This window comes from Centruroides vittatus, unplaced genomic scaffold (genome assembly GCF_030686945.1).
Source record: "Centruroides vittatus isolate TY-2023 unplaced genomic scaffold, ASM3068694v2 contig_875, whole genome shotgun sequence".
Taxonomy (NCBI): domain Eukaryota; kingdom Metazoa; phylum Arthropoda; class Arachnida; order Scorpiones; family Buthidae; genus Centruroides; species Centruroides vittatus.
The window spans coordinates 3,506,807-3,527,286 of record NW_027122567.1 but is presented as its reverse complement, the minus strand read 5'-3'; the positions used below and the strand labels follow the sequence as shown (position 1 = coordinate 3,527,286).

At 25.9% G+C, this 20,480-nt stretch overlaps 1 protein-coding gene across 6 annotated transcripts in view; it reads right to left on the bottom strand.

Moving 5' to 3' along the window:
- Window positions 1–20,480, bottom strand: part of LOC136983036 (regulating synaptic membrane exocytosis protein 2-like) — a 341,614-nt gene that overhangs the window by 149,684 nt on the left and 171,450 nt on the right. For 5 of the 6 annotated variants that reach the window (XM_067279650.1, XM_067279651.1, XM_067279655.1 and 2 more), the window contains exons 11-13: window positions 14,020–14,109; window positions 10,238–10,358; window positions 2,873–3,010 (exon numbers count right to left, since the gene is read on the bottom strand). In XM_067279650.1, coding sequence (XP_067135751.1) covers window positions 2,873–3,010; window positions 10,238–10,358; window positions 14,020–14,109 — 349 coding nt within the window. The remainder of the gene's footprint in view (window positions 1–2,872; window positions 3,011–10,237; window positions 10,359–14,019; window positions 14,110–20,480) is intronic. The other variant, XM_067279653.1, reaches the window with a different exon arrangement.

Genomic DNA, 20,480 nt, shown 5'->3' with positions numbered 1-20,480 from the left:
TTAATCATATTAATAACTAAAGACTCACAATCTCTAGTTATTAATGTGTATGTTACAACATTTAATTTTACTAACCTATCTCCAGTTGTATTATGGAAAGTTGTGTATATAGTATAAAATTTATGTTATATTTTATTATTTCTGTTATTTGTTTACATACTTTGTAATTTTTATTATGTTAGATCTGAATTTGAATATCATCATATTTTGTATAGAATGTTCTTAAAAAAATTTTTGATTAACCATATTTATGGAAACATAAAAATCTGACAAAGATCTCTGAAAGTGATTGAAAACATTTGTCTATTTTAATAAATATACCTGCTGGAATAAGTATGGAAGGTGTCTGTATGTTATAATTAGAATAGAGAATTACAGTCAACTCCGCGTAAGTCGATACCCCTAGGGGAAGTGGAAATGTGTCGAGTTATCTGATGTGACAAGTAAAGTGAAGTTGGTAATAAAACCACAAAACTACAATTAATAAAATGCAGTAGTGCATTATACAGTAGTATAGGCTTACAATACATTGTGTCCTCCATTTACAATTACTCTGTGGATGAAAAACTGAAAAATTTGTTTAGTGTTGTTTGTTTTGAGCACTTTACCGTCTCAACTTTCTTTTTCAATGATCATGAACTCCTTGAAAACATCATCTTTGCAATTGTCAATTGTTGGCAAGTAACATCTAAGGATTCTTAATACCTCTAGTGTGAGAAAATGCAAAATTGGATTCCAGTATGACATTGATGTAGATTGTATATTTTCTTTTTGTTTATCTGTTATTATTTTATACATAAAAATACATAAAAGGTTAAGGCATTTTTATTAATATGTATATGTTACAGTAAAAACGCGTTTTAACTAGTTGAAACTAGTTTTTACTGAATGTCATTGTTAAAACCCGTTTTGTCTAGTTAAAACTAGTTTTAACTCAAATTCATTTTTGACTAGCAGTAAATTCTAGTTATAACAATGACATCCAGTAAAAACTAGTTTCAACTAGTTAAAACGCGTTTTAACTAAAAACGGGTTTTTACTGTAACATACATATATTAATAATATTAATGTATTATTATATTATTAAATATATTAATTATTATATTAATAAAAAATCGACTCCCCTCCTAAAAAAAAAAAAAAAAAAGAGTTTGCACCACACATGCAGAGTGAATTCATTTTTTCAGGAGGGGGTGACGACTTATTAAAGTGTGGGACAGCAAAAGTATGTAGACTTATCCAGTAGTGACGAGTTAAACGATGTTGAATAAACTGGAGTTTTTTAACATTAATGCCTATGTAAGTCGGTCAGGACCACAGAAAATTGACTACTTATCCGATGGTGTTGAGTTATCCGGGTGATGACTTATGCGGACTCGACTGTATTTAAAAATCTATATAGAAAATGCAATAAAAAGTGTCTTTGGAATTAAAAGACACCAGTTCTAAAATTTCATAGCTTTCATATTGATATAAGAAATAGTATATAATCAACTATAACAAATATAGTATTCTAAATATTAAAATTGATATCAATAATAATCCTAAAATTTTTTTTTAAAGTACAATGAATAATAAAATAAACCGTAAGATAATTCACATTTAAATCTAGTTTTAAAATAAAATTCACATTTAAATTGAATATGTTCCTAAGCACTTTCAAGTTTTACTGTTCATCTTCAGAAGGTGGAATTTTCCAGCAGAAGAAAAAAGTTAATACAACAAAAAAAATCAAAATTCAAAACATGTTTTAAAAATTTTGAATTTTTTTAGTATTTAAGATATGTTAATTTTTGCTGGAGCTTTGTTTTTGCTGGAGTTTTTGGTTTTTTTATTTTTTTCTTCAACATTATTATTCAGTTTCTACATTGTTTATATGCTGGTATGTTAATTTTTTGTTGTAAAGTTTTCCTCTGTTGATGATAGTAATGCTTTAAAATGAAGTTATATTACTTCTGATTTTTTATAGAATTCATTACATAAATACAAAATTAAATATAAATTCTTAAAATTTGAATATTTATTCTAAATAAACTTAACTCCAATGAAATATTTTGTTATACAAATCAATAATTATGATTTGCCAAGCTTGTTCCACACGATCTTCACATTACGATTTGATTCAAGTAGTAACATGATCATGTGGAACAAGGAATTTTAATAAGTATGTAAAATTCAATGTACTTTATTAATTTTCCATACTTTGTCAAAAACTTTTGATTTCTCCAAACTAAATAACTCAACAATATTGGTATTGATGCTAACTGATTATCATTACAAAATATATCAAAAATAGTATAAAATATCATTTTTTATTTATATAAGGTAATTTTCTACTTATGAAAATTAATAGTCATTTACCTTTGTAATCTTTGTGAATTATTTATTTAAACAAATTTTTAAAGCTAAACAATTTTAATCCATATTGAATATCAAAATTTTATAATTTTTATTAAAAAAATATGATTATATTTAAAAAATATTTAAATATATAAGATGATGAGTGTCATTTTTAAAAATTAAAATAATTACAAATTTAAAACGTAGTTTTAACTCCTGTAGTAAAGTCTTAAATTTAAATTTGGCCTATGTTACTGTTTCATGTTATACAGTATAAAGCATTAAAATTTGTTTTTAATTTATTTAAAAAGTGTTTAAATATTATATTGTTAAATCTATTTTCTTTTTTTTTACTTTACTTCTCAAATAATGATTTATTTATTTATTAAAAACAAGTTCCTACATTAACTATAAGTAAACACTGAAAAGCTTAATAATACAGATTTTCCTTCTATCAATATCTTAAACAATGCTACTCTTCAAAATCATCAACTTCATAATTTTTAAATTTCTGAATTATTGAAGACAATACCTGAATGAGAATGATCTTCTGGCCACATGTCTCGTCGTGATCGTCTCTCTATTATCTTACCCACCTCTTCAGCTACCAGAGTAGGGCTACTAGCAACAGAACTCAAGCTGGCAGCATCTGTTCCTGGCAATCTAGAATCTGTACACAGATACATATATCAGCTACTTCTTAAAATTTTTGAGTTATTTGTCAATTCGAGTGGGTGAAGCAAACTGGCAAAACCAATATAAAGGAGTTGCATAAACAATCATGCATAGGAGAATGTGCTGGGAATAATAACTGAAAATTTTTTATTTCAATTTATCCCAAGATATCATTTTTTTTTGTCTTTGTATTATTTCAGCAACATGCATAGAGAATAAAAAAATTTTGAACATTTCAAAGACAAAGATCATGCTTTTCATCTTGTGCATTTAAGCATAAATTTAAAAATTACATTACAAATTTATAAATACAACTTTTTCAGAAATAAAAATTTTTGTGTATAGAATATCTGTAAAGAGTATAATCAGATAAAGCTTTTTTTATTTTTAAAAATACATTTAAAATATTTGCAAATATATAAATGAAAATGTACCATTTTTTATAAATAACTCATTACAACTCTAACTTAAAAGTTAAAATCCTTTTTGATCTCAATGATCATGCTAGATTCATATTCAAGGATCAAATATTATTTATAATATTTCATTAAAATTTGAGATATTTGCAAGTTTAGAAGATACAACAAATGAACAAAAGGCAATAAATTAGATTTGAATTTGACCAGCTAATTATATGATTAGATAAGTATTAAATCTTGATTTCAAAATGTTTATTTACATAGTTAAATACAATAATACAATAGATAAGTTATTTAGGTACTTGTCTGTTAAAGTTCCACATGGCATATCACTTTCCAAGGTCATGGTGCATCACCCTCTGCTACATCATTTAGAGAAATGAACTAGACAGATTAAACAGATGACTGAATGAATTAATTACATTTTATACAAATTAAGGTTTGAATTATGATTACTTTGATTTAATATTTAAATATCTATTTTTGTTTATACAATCTAAATATTTGTTTTTTTTAAGAAATCAAACATAGGCCTACTCTGCAGTGTTTAATGCACAGTATAATGCAATAAGTCTTTGATTTTAGCATTTTTGTTGATAGAACATCTTACAGAGAATGAATTACTCAGTCAATTTTTGGAATTTTTCAATGTCTAAAGTTTTTCATATTCTACATGAATCTCCTGTATTATATTTCTAATGTTTAAGCAAGAAAGGTATTATTATAATGAATTTAAAGTGAAAAAGTCTAAAATATGGTGAATATATATACAAAATTAATGAATGTGTGATGCTAGTATAAAGACAAATAGTTGAAAAAAGCATTCATTCAACTTGGATAAAAGTACAAAACAGCATATTTTTCAATTTAGAATATCCAGAAAACAACTAAATTAGCATACTGCTGAATCAGAACTGAAAAGATCATTTTTAATGGAAAATAAGTTTTATAATTACATATAATCATTGTTAAATAATGGAAACCAATGAAATGACTTTCAAGTACAGAAAAATACAAAGTAACTTAAATTCCTATACATTTTAATTCAAGAAATGTTAATTAATAGATGTAATGTGATAACAAGAACCAAACTAATTCTTTGTACTATTTAGAAAAAGCATCCAATCAATTTAAATTCATATATAAAGGTGATACATACTATGTTCTGTTAATAGACTATAAGTAGAAGATATGGCCAATATGAATGATATTGACTAACCTTTGTAAAACTAAGCATCTTTAAGTCATCCATTTCCTATTATTACATAAATTATCAAAATGTCAATTATAATTATGTATTATATTATTATAATGTAATTTTACCAAATCTTGAAGTCGTAAATATATGTTTTAATTATGAATAATAGAAGTTTATTATAATTTTAATAAGAATATTTTTGAAATTAAGATGGCTGATTTTGAGTCAAAGTCAATATCATTCAAATTAACAATATCTTCTATTTACATCATAGTAACAGAAAATATGTACTGTACCTACCTTATATATTAGAAAACTTATTTATTTATTAATCATAAAAATAAAGACAAAGTATTTATGTCTGGTCAAACATTATTATTTGAGGATCATCCTCACTGAACAAACTCTTCAAATAAATGAATGGTTCTGCCAGTTACCAGTGAGGGTGCTATGAATACTTTTCAAGAGTTGGCTATATGGTCCATAATCTGTGAGATATACAAGGCTTATCAAACTGTAATGGACCCAAGTAATCAAGATCACATCAAGAAAATAAGATTTTTATTTGTGGGATGCATTTTGGTTTCACTAGACCTTCCTCAGCCACAATTATATAAATATACATACCTGCAATATTTAGCTTAATAGTTTACATAGGTTTACTGCAATTGTTCATACATCCATCTTGTTACAAACTCTACTGTGAATCTACAGACAGTTCAAACAGATAATTTATCATATGACACTGTGTTAAGTGGGTCTCCCACTACAGATCCACTTAACGTAATGTCATATGAGGAATTATTTAATTTAAAGTAAATATACAGGAATACAAGAATAATGATCCATAAATGTAAAAATAAACAACCTTAGTTGAATATGAGTGTTGTCCTCAATACACTCATGTTGTAAGTTAACACAATATTATTTGGTTTAATGTGAAGAGCCTTTTTTGAGATTTAAACCAAATAACATTATGCAAATTTACAGCAGATGCATTGAGGACATCTGTATTTATCTATGATTATTTATTTTTACACTTTTGGATTAGTAAACTTATTCTTGTATTATTCTTACACATTTACTTTATGCCTGTATATTTTAGTTTTGAGTTTTTATATTTTTTGTTTTCTGAGTTTTATATATTTTATTTTCATAACTTATAAGGTCTGGTTCTAACATTTAAATTGTTTATTTTGAATATTTAAAATATATTCTTCTGTTTGAAAGCAGTTGTCATTCATTCTGTAAGCTTCACCTAAGGAAGGTCAGTAAAATATGGCTGAAAACATTAGAAATTAAAGTGGTTAATGCAAATTTTAAGGTTTTTAGGTGTTTTTACTATTCAACATTGCATTTCTCAGTAGTTACAAATTTAATTTTAAAAAATATCAATATTTTTCATTTCTACAAATATTGATATTTTTATTTTCTAAGCATATTATGTAAAAGTGCTGTCTAAAAGAGTATTTTAAACTTATTAAAATTTTACCTACATTTCAATAAAAAAATTATACAAGAGGTATTACAAGTATTTTAACTATGTACAATTAAATATTAATGTATATAAAGAAATAATTCAATTTATATAAATTAAATTTCTTTAATACACACAACATAATCTATCTGTATATAATTGTAACAATTTATATTAATAAACTATAAAATATTTCCTTACTAAATTTTGTTTGAATAAAACATTTTGTTCTACTTTAATTCTAAGTTTTATAACAGGAAATTCTTATTTAATGCATTTGCTAAGAAATGCTTACATAAATTTTATTATGTTTTATACTTTTTCAATAACTGCAATAATTTAAGTTATAAATAAAATATAATAATAACTGAATTTTATATAAATTTTTGTTGTTTTCTTTTTTTTCCATATTTAACTGCTGGCAATATATAATAGATCTTATTTAAATATCATCATAAATACAAACCAGTGAAACAAGAAAAAATTCTCAGTTACTATAGAAAATGTATAAATTAAATAATAATTACATCTAAAGCTTAAACCAATAGATATTTTCAATGCAATACAATAAATTTGACCACATACATAGATAATGTGATTATTGTTATGTACAGTACTTTGCAAACTCATAGATGCATGTATATAAATATCATTAAGTTTTAAAATGACAAAATTATTTTTTTTTTGTTTTTTTTTTGAGCCAATAAATATAGACAATATAAATATGAAAAAGTTGCATATAAACAAATACATGAGATATTTCTTTTATTTTATGCATAATTCTATTTTAACTGTGCCCTGCATGCCATGCAATAATTTTCAAAAAGCCAAACACTAACTGTTTTGAATGACCATTATCTTTTGGTTTTATAATTAAAGTAATAAATTGAATTTATGTAAATAATTGTATATAATTATTTAATTTTATGGTAAGCAATATATAATAACATTGTAAAAAGCACAAAAAAATGTAAAAAAATTCATGCAGTCAGAAAATATAATTATGATTGTATATATAAATATCAATTTAATCATAATAATTTTGAAAATTTGACATGTTATTGAGTATAAAAATTAACAAATTATTCATAAATCAAGAAACTAAATTAAATAATAAATATTTTATTCTGCTTTAAGCCAGTCTAACTTCATAAAATTCACAAGCTGAAGTTAATCTATTAAATTATTTGATTGTCTAATTTACAGATAGTTTATTTACATTTATTTAGAATTTACAATATATAATCAAACCACAATAAGTGATCATTCAAGAGACCAAAAAATATTAACTGATTAAGCAGAGTCACCTCTTAAAAGCATTCAATATATATCAAGTAACTGATGTTACTATAAATGCACACATACATATGCATAAAATTATATTCTTACTATATAATAAACATTTTTACTTTTGAATTTTAATTCTAATAAACACATACATAAAATATAACTAATCATAGGTTATTGTATTGTATAAATTATGAAAAATATTGTTTAACTTTTGCTTTAAAACAACTATTAATGAAATTAATTTTATTTTCTAAAGCTGTTAATGATCTAAAATCTTTATCTGTTATCTCTTGAATGGAAACAGGATAATGATATACTATCTCAAATGCTACTAAAGCTTTCAACTTAATTTGTAGAGAAACTACATCAACATCTTCACTTTATTGTTCAGATACTCATATTGCACAAAACTTGGCACCATAGCTATTATTTAACACTTATTTTACTGTTTCTTATGGTAACCAGATGTTTCTTTTGTAAAACAAACTGAAGATGGTCCAATTAGAATCAAATGCATTTTTTCAAATAAAATAAAACATTTGGTTACCATAAGAAGCAATTAAATGAGCACTTAAGTTCACATGTTCATATACAACCTCTTCAACCTTCAGATTTCCAGTACAAAAGCATCAATGAACCTGACGAAGATCTCGATGGACAATCAAAAACGTTAGTTCGTTAACTTTCATCATTTTGTACCAGAAATCTGAAGGTTGAAGAGGTTGTATTTGATCTTATATGTACCGGTAGTCATTAGTGAAGATTGTTTTCACATGTTCATCTTTCTCCTCCAACATATCATTTGTGAATTCTTCTATATAGACATCTGAACTTATTTCAATATCTTTATCAAAGTCTATATATGTACAATATTTTTATTGGAGTATGATATCCTTTATCTGATAGTTTTTTTTTAACAAACTTCATAAGATATTGAAATCAGGGTCCCAACTGCAACAAAACAATTTCTCTTTTATTGTTTTCTCAACTGAAAATCTTGCAAGCTTAAAAGAATTTGCAATACTTAAATTCAAAAGAAAATTTCACTTTTTTTATATGCAATTCAAAATGAAAGCTTGAAGTTTCTTATTTTGTTCAATTGTTTTTAAGAGCTCTTCTACAAGAAGATTTTTATAATTAAATTTAAAATTTCAAATAACTCCTCAATCGAGTAGTTGAACAAGTGTCATTACATTCAAAGGTAGTGGAAATTAATTCAATGGCCTTTGAATTTTCCAATCATGTGAACAGTACAATAATAAAAATGACTTCTTTTCTGATACAAAATTTCTTTATCAAAATTACAAATATGTTATTTTCAGATTGTTGAAAGACATTCATGAATTTAAATTTGCTTTGTATGTAGCTAGTACTGACCAGACATTTGAAATATCTTGATGTTTTACTTTTACTAATCAGTATCAATTTAAATTCTTTTGTGCTATTTGTGTTTGCATCAAGCAAAATTATTAAACCATGCTTACTCAACTTCCCTGTTATGCATTTTTCATTTTTAAATTTTATGGTTTTTATTAAGTAAAAAACAAAACAGATCTGTTTCATCCAAATTAAATACATTGCATTCTGATTACTGAGTCAAGATATCTTTTAGGGTTGTTTCTTTTCAGTCTTCCATTGTATTACTATTATGTGCTCCTTTTTCTCCACTTAACTTTTTAAAGGAGAGACCAATGTCTTTCTTTGAAGTATTCAATCCATCTCTTACTGGCTTCAAAATTTTCTATATTTATATTCTTTTACAACTACCATATCTTTCCTTTTGTTATGTTCTATCACATTCTGTTTTCAGATCTTGCACATATTAACAAGATAAGAACTTCTTCAACAACTTAAAATGTTGAATTATGCAGTCTTTTATCTTTTCCCCCCCTTATGTTTGCAATAGACAATCTTAAATTTTGTTTTTTGAGAGTATTGTTTAGTATGTCTGAGAATTTCTTGTTTTCTAAAAGCTGTCTTTGTACAGTTTTATTTCCTACAAAGATGAATCAAATATTTTTTTTTTCAAAGACAATAATTGGAGTTTTCATTTCAGAGACATTTTTAAACAGAGAATCATGCAAGTCGTCACATTATGAACGTGTCACATTTTAGTAAAAGAATAGTTGTCAGGTATTTTTATTTAAAAAAATTAGCCAAAATGAGTGTTAAGATATTTGTCAAACTAGTCAAATTTAACATGTAAAAATTATATGTATCAAGTCTTTTTTTTTTAATGAAAAATAAACATACAAAATACAACTTAGAAAAATAAACATTATCTTGTTTTTTACTCTAAAAGTCAGACTTTATGCTTCGCAAACAAAAATAAATCTAACCAGTAAACTAAATTTATGGATCAATCTAACAATAAATTAATGAGAACATATACAATAACTTGATACACTTGTAGTACCAAACAATCTGCCATTGTTTTTATTAGCTATATTAAGACCAGACATTCCCAGAATATTCTAAATTAAAAATAATTTATTTTCAATTATTAAGTTAACCATGAGATAGCAACTTAACATATTATATTTATTCAAATTGCTTTCAATCTGATTATTAGATAGCCCAATTAAAAATCTGGCAAATCATTTGGAATTAATAAGAGAGTACTTATATTAATATCTACAAAAGATTAAAGGGATTAGAAAATTATGACTACTAAGCTGAAGTAAACATTTATTTGGGTGACCAGTTATTGGAGGTTTGACTATAATATTCTTATTTTCACTTATTAAATTTATTTTGTAAAGAATCTGAACAAAAGTAATGTTTAGAAAATGACATTCAGGAAAAAAATACATAAATATATATTTCTTTAATACATACCAAAATCAAATTCTGATATGTCACTATCTGAGAGGCGGGAAATAGTGGAAGGTGGAGACAAATGATCTGTGGATGTGATTGAACTGGCGGCTTCAGTATCTAGGAACATATTCTGCCTTCTCTGATTATGAAATAATAATAAAAATTTAAATTTAAATTTGTTATTTAAATTTCAAACATATAACTATAATTATAAAAATGTTTAAGAAATATTGCTTCTGTATTACAGAAGATAAAAAAAACTAAAATATTTTGAATTGATTAATAAAATAACTTAGAGTGAAAATGTTAAGAATTATTATTACTATTATTAGTGTGCTGGTGAAATGTACCTCACTCAACTTATACTAATGTCTAATGCTTAGTCAAAGCAAGGTCAAAGCATAGCTATAGGAATTATTATTATTATTATTATTGGTCAATTTAAAATTATTTAATACTTAGATATTAGATACTTTAAATATTATAAAATTATATATATAATACACATCTCAAAGTCCGATGAGTTAATATAATCATCCAACGATCAACTAAATATTTGGGCTGTAATATGGCTATAATCAAATAATGAATACAAATAAATTTGGTACTAGAGGTAAGCATCGGGCACCATCTCTTATCTAAATTAATAGTTATAATTTTAATAATTTAATAAATAATTTAGAACCTTCTGGAAGGAAATAACTGACTGAGGCGAGACTTGAACTCCGCTTGCCATGCAGTGCACTACCAATTGCGCCACCTGGACCCCAATCAGCCCTCGCTTCCAGAAGTATTTAAATTTCCATATAACCTTCCATGGTTACTAATGGCACTGGCTGGAGACGATCCTACATCAACGGCAGATGTTCATTGACCATTGACATAGGATCATTGTAGGTATGTTGTTTTCCCTTAATATGGTTAATACAGTCAAACCCTAGCTATTTCACTGTTTTACCTTGTTTGAGTGTTTAGAAAGTAAACAAATAAACTTATGTGATACTTCAAAAATATGCTTTATTGATACAGTGGCTTAAAGAAAGAATCAATGCTTAGTTTTTGATATTGGCTAGAGTTAGTATAACAATCTAGCCACCAAATTAAACCCAGAAGCTAGATATTCATAAAAATTCACAAATTTAAAAATAACTTATTTGTTTGGATTTATATGGAAGTGATATGCTTTAAATTTAAAAATTACAAACATATTGTAATTCAGTTCTTTTATTATTTCTATTATTAAAACAATTAATAATAACTACTATTTTGTAAAACTACATATTTTTTAATCAAAAATAGTTTTGCAAAATAGTTCTTATTTAAGAAGAGGTAGATAAGACATCAGCCTACTGTTATGAGGAACCAGGAATTTAATTTCAATAGGTTGATAAGGATTTTTTTGAGTAGTCTATCTTAGGTATGTCTGGTCCCATCCCTCACCATCCACAACTAGTCTGTAAAAAAGCCTCTTAGTGCCCACAGAGTAGAAAGAATAATCAAAGCATTTCTAGTTTCTAATGTACATGTCAACTGTCTTAAACTAATTGTTCAGTGTTGTACAGTGTACAAGTGCTGACTGTAAGAAAAAATAATTTTTTGAGTTGGGAATGAAATAGGGATGGACCAACAGGTATTTTTGTCTAAATACTAAATAATTATTCAGATGTTATTGTTGCAAAATGTTAAATATTCTTTACTTTACTCAGTAGACAGAAAGGTATTTGTACAATACACCTATATTTTATAAATATAAATTAATGTAATATGGATGCTGTATATTCAAGTTATACATATATATACAGTAAAACCCTGCTTACGCTTCCTCAATTAATGCTGATTCAATATAATGCAGTCTGCTCGAAGCCTAAAAAATAGCTCAAAATTTACACTGACTCAAATTATCGTGGCATTTTATTGATTTGTATATAATACGATTATTTACAAACACGAACTAATCAGCAAAAGGTGGTAATTCATCTTAGCACTGTACTTTCATTAAATCTATGTTTGTTTTGTGCAATTTTGGAGAAAAATATAACATTGTGGATGCCATAGGCAATATGGACTTTGCTTGGCAAGAATTAACTGATAAATGTACGAACGAAGTGTAGAAGAATTTATGGCTGAAGGTATCCAAGAATTCACAACAATAAGAGCCTATTGCTATATCATTAGATTGACCAAACTCAACCTAATTGATACAGCAGGACTAGGATATGTAGACGAGCAAGATATTGAAGAGTTACTTCAGGTTTCTGGTGATAGCCTTACCAATGACAACCTTCAAAAACTGACAGAACAAGGAATTCATGTAGAACTGGAAAATAGAGATTCTGAAAATGATGAATCCAAAGAATTTCTCTACAGATTTCCTTAGTAAAAGTTTGGTAATGATATCTGAAATCATTGATCAAATTGTAGCAAATGATCCAGATTTTGAGAGGAGGTCAAAAGCAAAACGAAGCATTTAGGATGTGATCTTCTGCTGCTGATATTTGCTTAATGGAAGAAAAAACTGACAAATGAAATTTCACAACTTTATCACAAAAAAAAACAAGAATTTCAGAATAGTCTGGATCATCACCACAAAAAAATGAACTTTACATTTCTGCATGCATATGTTTATGTGTTATTTAACATATATTATTATTGTGTAAATTAATATAAAAATAATTTAAAACTTTTTTAACTTAAAATTAAAGTAAATCTGTTTATTTTTGGTTGAGTGTTCCCCTTTCCCTATTTACTCTATGTTAAAATGACCTCGTTTAATGCTGTTTCATTTAGCACTTTGTTGTCTAGGGACGCATCCCCTGCATTAAGTGGGGGTCTTACTGTATAACTTAAATATATGAGGCGTGTCTGGAAAGTAAGTACCGTTTTGGAAAAACTCGCATAAAAAATCTTTTCTCAAAACAAAATTCATTTTTACATGAAAGAGCATGTCGGAAACTATTTTTCTACATAGTTACCACCATTTTCAGACATTTGTCATATTGGGAAACCAACTTGTCTATACCCTCTTCAAAGAAAGATGCCGCCAGTGAAGACAGCCACTGCTGAACATTGGTTGTTGCATCATCATCACTGGCAAAGCACCTCCCTCCAAAATCACACTTCAAGTTCAAGAACAAATGGTAGTCTGCAGATGCGAGGTCAGGGCTGTAGGTTTGTTTTGTGGACATCCGTAAGCTTTTGGGAACCCAATGGGAACACAATTTGCAATAATTTAAGTGATTTGTGACAATCTCATGCAAAACAATTTTTGAAATTTGTGGAAACTCATCACAAAGCAATCTTATTGTGAACTGTCTGTTTTCACAAATTTTCTCATTCACTTTTGCAACCAAACCACCGTTGACAACAGAAGGCTGGCCACTCCGTGCTTCGTCATGAACATTGGTGCGTCCATCATTGAATTGTCGAACCCACTTTCTCACCATTCCATCACTCATTACATTTTCATCATAAATCTCTACAAGTTGACAATGAAGTTCAACTGGCTTAACATTCTTTGCGTTCAAAAACTATATTACAGAACGCATTTCACAGTCAGCTAAATCGGCAATTGTCTTAAACATTTTGAATGCTCACTAACACATGGAAAAACAAAACAATCCAGCTGTAATGGCATCACTGGACTGACAATCAACCAGAGACACAAGTGCACATGCGCTGAACTGCGATACTACTGCTGCAGTGGCGGTAGAACGAAACAGTACTTACTTTCCGGACACACCTCGTATATTTTTTCAATATATTAATTTCTCAATCCAACAAAATAAATTAATACATCTTACCAACTGTGCAGCTAAACTATCTTCATGGCTAGTTAAAAAATACCATTCACTTTCGTTGTCTAAAGGAGCTGAAGATAATTCAATCACAACCTAAAATGACAACTTCTTAGTTAATATTGTTTTTAATTTTCTAATTATATGTAATTTTATTCATTATGCATTTATGATTTATCATAAATGCATAATAAATAAACTATTTACTCTGAAACTAAAAGTTAACTGAAATTTGTTATATTTTATTATAAAATATTGAATTATTATGCTTTATTGAGCTTCTAATACAGTTCATTTTATGTACATATTTTTAGACTATACCCACAAATATTAGACAAATATTCAAATTAATCTTTAAAACCTATGATGATAAACACATAGTCAAAAATATTATGTTAAAGAAACATTTTTAAAACTCATTAAAGCATAATATAATTTTTATGATGCATAATTACATTGAGGAAAGTTAAGAAACTAATAACTGTAATTTGCATTAAAGTTTGCCCTAAAGCAGAGTTAACCTTCTAAACAATATTAATAATTAAAAGTTTTAACAAATTATATTAATTAAATTTAAAATTGAATTTTGTTCCAAAAGACTCCTATTAAACTATTCATATCAATAATGATTCTTATTTTAAAAATGCTTACTAATTTCTGTTTAACACAAGATATGCAGAGTTCTTTTATAGCTCTTTCATAGTATTTTTATGCTAGCATGCAACTTTGTAAAACTTATAAATTTCTTACATAATATGAAAAATAAAATATATAGTAAGAATTATTAAATCAATGTAATGATTTAATTAAAAAATATTTTATATGAAGCTATTGATAAAAATATTATTTTTCTTAAAACTTTTTATATCACCATCATTAGTATTATTGATGTTATATTTTAGAAATTATATATGGTTCTGTAATTTTTTAAGAAAAAATAATCACAAGAACACTTCTGTATAATATACATAAAAGTAAAAATAAATATAAATAATAGTTTTTAATAGAAATAATTTAGATTTTGTTTCTTAAATATAATTAATAGTAATAATGATAATACAAGAAGTGCTCAGGAAAACTAATTATGTTGGACAAGTAGTGTAAATTTGCTATTTTTTGTTTTTATAAAATATTCATCAAAAGATTTATTGTCATGTATCAATAATTCTACCAAATATTTCACTTTCATGAGAAAAATATTCATAAATTTTATGCACAAAGATAAAAATAATATTTTGTTTTTGAATGCAAGTGAAAATGAGAATTGAAAGGAAAAAGTTAAAAATGAGAAAAGCTATGAAATAACTATCCTGGATATATTTTTAATAAAAAAACATTTATTTTTTATTTATTATAAACATCTTTTAAATTATATTATCTTTTGTAAATATCTTTAAATAATGATCATTTTTAAGGACTATGTAATAACAATATCATCATTCTCATTATATGATCCTCAATAAAATATGATGATGATACACTTACATCAGCATTCAATGGCAACACATACAGGCTACCTGTTACCAAGAGCAGGGAAGCAAAAAGGAAGTGCATTTACTGAACATCCACTTACTCTTACAAGATGGACAGACATAAATTAAGGTTTATATATGGCAGTATTCAAATCTCATTAGAAGAGCCTACACTCACGCCTCAAAAGTTAATGATCTCTTAATGGAGTTAAAATACATCAGGGATATTGCAATTTATCATGGTTATAGTCTGTAGAAGATAAATATGTTAATCCAAAAGTTTACATTCACTAAAAAAAGGCAAAAGTTCTCCCTCCATATTTTGGACATAACTGAGAGACTGATCCTGATAAAATATAGCACTCCTCTAAAGACTTTCTAATACAAATTATCTAAAAATATAAATTGGAAAATATATATTAGAAACCCAACAGTGTACAATCTGCTAAAGAATGCCAAAGACTTCCAGGACCTAGCTTTTAGGTCTGGAATTTACAAATGGTCTTTTAAAATGACTGAAAACATTTGCATTAATTAAACATAATTTTCCTTGTTGTGGAAGTTTTCTTGGTGATCATTGGTATTTTGTATAGCAGTTTGGCATAATTTACTCTAGAAATCAGTCTATATAAATCATTGTAAGCAAAAAAATTTGATCCATATATACTTTACAAATATTTTATTTGGCCCACCATTTAAAAAAATTGTCCATGCCTAAAATACATTAACAGTTCTATAGCATTATATTGAACATGATATTGTATTGTTATTAATCTTTCTAAAATTTTTAAAAATTTCTAAAATTCTAAAGTTCACATAAGGAATATTATTCAAAAGTTAAAAAGAAAGAAATTTTAAACTGTACTTAAAGTAAACTTATTGTAAAATATTGTATATAAATAAGAATTTAATTACTATATTTTTGTGTATATAACCTGCAACAACAAATACTTTGCATAACAAAAATAAAATCTTTGCACAGATCCATCATATATCTTGCATCTTTAAGAACAGCCATTTGTTCATAGTCATGAGTTTGTGATTGTAATTTAAAATTGAGATATAACTCACATCCCCTTTCAAACTATCTTCTAAACATGAATAACCTGTAGGTTATATACTCAAAAATACCTTTAAGAGAAATATTCAGAATTTAAAGTAATAGTTCATTATAAAAAATTTCAAATGGAGTATCATAAAAAAATTTTAATATGTTACTTAAAAAAATAATATATCAATAGTATAAAGAAAAATATGACAATGACTTGAAATAACATTTCAAGTAATAGAAATAAATCATATAATAAACTTAAATAGCAATGTAACATTAAAATAAAATCTAATATGATTACACTTCAGTTGTACAGTAGAAGTTTCAGCAATACACTATTCTAGAGAAAATTTTCTTGCAAACATTAGTTTTAAAGAAAATCAAGCACGAGAGAGAGAGAAAGAGAGGAAAGAGTTTAATATGAAAATTAATATGTTAAATATATCATCACTATTCATAAAGTTTTGTAAATTGCTGGCAACTAAGATGTAAATGTACTTAAAATGAATGATTTATCACGTCATTTTTAATAAATAATAAAATATTACGGTACTTGCTGTATGTTCTAAACAGCATAAAACTGATTTCAAATCTGCAAAGTATAATACAAGATGCCCCATGTAAAACAGGCTGCCTTAAATAGAGAGGTGTTAGTTAAATGATTTATGTTTTATGAATGAAACTAAGATTGAAGAGTTTCTTTGTTTTATTTTATTTTATTTATTCCTTTCTTTTCCAATATAATAATTATAATAATTTACTCAATCTATGATTGGAGTCAGTTTTACATAGGACAGACTGTATATGTTAACCTTTATGTAACCTATAAATTTAAAATTATTTTATGATATTACAATAATAATGGTTGTGTTACCTGCTGTTTTAGCAGGTAACACAACCATTTCAAAATGAAACAAGCTAATTTCCATTTCAAATGAAACAAGCTATATTACTGGCTTTCTTATCCAGTGTATTAAAGCTACTTTACCAGGCAGTGTGTCCAATGTCAATATTAACAATGCTCAACAAATCAAATCCATCCAACAAACAAAGCGATAATAAATACAAATACATTCCACTACCGTTGTATAGCTTTGCAGATAATGTTTAGAACATAACACTAATGTGTTCAACCCATTTCTAGGTCTTTTTCAGGTGTTATATATATATATTATTCTATAAATATTTATAGATGTTATAATAAATATTTCTATAAATATTTATAGAACACCTGAAGATGACCCTAAAAATGGGTCGAAAATGTCAGTGTAATTCTAAAGGCAAAGCTATACATGGTTAGTGGGACATATTTTTATGCTCAGCAAATTTGTTTTTCTATTTTACTAGTCATTGAGTTATTCCTATTTAAAATGTTAAATAATTTACAGTAAAATATGCTTTTAATAAATATCCAGATATTTAATGTGTTCTTTTATTTAAAATGTATTTAAATCATAAAAACAATGTGTATTATTTTATTTATATTAACTATTTTTTAAACATATAATTTACAATATAAATTTTGTTTTTGTTAACAGATCTATAAACAAACATATTTTTTTAAAAATATAAATGTCAATAAAAATAAAAAAATTTTGAGGTATATACAGAGAATTATTTCAGGAATTAGGCAATGCTCATGACATTATTATTAATTATTGTTGTCATTATATTTAAAGAATATATTGTTATAAATATCACTAAAAATATTCTATTTAATAAATTTATCATCATAATTTTATTCTGCTTATTAAAAAATATAACCAGTTTCAAAAATCATCATTTGAATTAAGTTAGTTTACTATCTTTGGTAATATTTACAAAATGTAAGAATCTATTGATTTTAATCTCTCATCTACATATTTTCCATCTTATTAAATTAATTTATTTTAATAATTTTCCACAATAGTTTAAAAATTGAAAATATTTGCTATTTATATTCAAATTACACAATACTATTTGAGTGAAATAAAACAGCATACTAAAAATCATTTCTGTTTTACAGAGCAAACAATCTAGATGAATTTAAATCATATAATCAAAAATTAAGACGACTAAGATATAGTCCATCTAAATATATTATAAGAAGTGAAGCTAGCACACATTCCAATTGATTATTTTACCTTTTCAGACATATATTTTGTAAAAAATAAGTTTATCTTGTAAAAAGTAAGCATAACTTAACCTTTAACAGTTCCATAGAGTGTATTTTCATCATTTTCTTTATTAATTAATGTACTGGCCTAATAGTGCCAGATTGAAGACCATGAAGAAGTGCCCAAGATGCCATTAATGATTTAATTTACTCTCTTGATCAATGGAAAACTTCTATAACATAATTCAATATAATCTGAAAGCAAGAAATGTCAGTATGTACAGATAATTGTCTATTAACATGGGGTTACAATAATATGAAAATAGTAACTTCTCACCAAAAACCAACAACGGTGCGTTATCAGATATAATTACAATTTTTCACAAATGTTTTCGAACATAAAAGTTCTTCATCAGGTGAAAACGGACAACTTATAAAAAACGTTCGATGGAACAGATTTTCGAACTTGATAACTTCTGAAGTAATATGAAAATCCTATTACTTCAGAAGACTAGTGTTATAAGTAATTGTAATATGTTAAAAGATCACTAATATCACTGACAGTAAAAGTGGAAAACTCTATGTAATTTTTAACTAAAACTAATGCCATATTTTCTTTAAAATTATTTTTCAATGTACTGATGTTATTCTTACAACTTTTGTTTCTATCGTTGTCTTTGCTTTTCTCATAATAGCAAATTATTTAATTTGAAATGTCTTTGTAATATTATATTTATTGTTTGTTTGTTAAATTTTATATGATACATATTTGGAAATTTGTCTTGTTTTAAAGACTGGATGAAAATTATTCATAAAAACTACAGCATATTAGGAGAAATTTATTTTTGTATCTTGAGAATGAGTTGAATTTTTTTGGCTAACCCGAAAAGAGTAAAAATTGAATAAGACAATATCTATATCTTTAACTGAAAATTTTGCCTCAGTAAAAACTTAAAATAAAATTGGCCTCTAAAAATAACAGAAAATATAAATAAAGCCCTTTAAACTTTTTCAAATAATAATTCAGTACAGTGGAACCTCACTTAACGAGCATAATTTGTTCCAGAATCATATTCGTAATGTGAAACACTCATTAAACAAAACAATTTTTCCCATATAAATTAACCTAAAATATGATAATGCATTCCACGCCGAAAAAAAATACTGAAATATTTTATGTATAATGTTTATTCAAAGAAACCTTACATTGTTAAGCAACATTGTCTTTTTAACATTAAAACATCATTGTCTTTTCTTCTTGTGCGGAATGAACCTACCTAAAATGAAAATTTTATTTGCAGAAAACAAAAAATATGTCTGATAAACACACCAAATGATATGCCAAATTCTTGGGCTATGTAAATTCTATAATTAAATATTAGAAATTAATTAATTTGACTAGAGGTAGGCAGTTATGCTGCCATCTTGTATTTAATGTAATAATTATAAATAACTAATTTTTAATTTAGACATTTCTAAAATTTAATTTGGAATTGGTCATTAAATTTACTATGAGATGGCAGCATAACTGCCTACCTCTAGTCAAATAAATTAATTTCTAATCTTTAATTATAGTCTTTACATAGCCCAAGAATTTGGCATATCGTTTGGCATGTTTATTATATAACGGCTATGGTTGTTGATGTTTATAAGTAATATGTGTAAACACAAGTTTGGAAAAATGTGTGATCACAAGCCACACTAAGATGCTAGCAGAATGAGTACTAAACACAGACTGATAAAGTATGCACACAATCTGGGACTTCCACTCTCCTGGTCACTTGGTATGCGAAACATCGCTCATTAAGCGAGTCATTTTTTAACAATTTGTTTTGCTCGTTATGTGAAA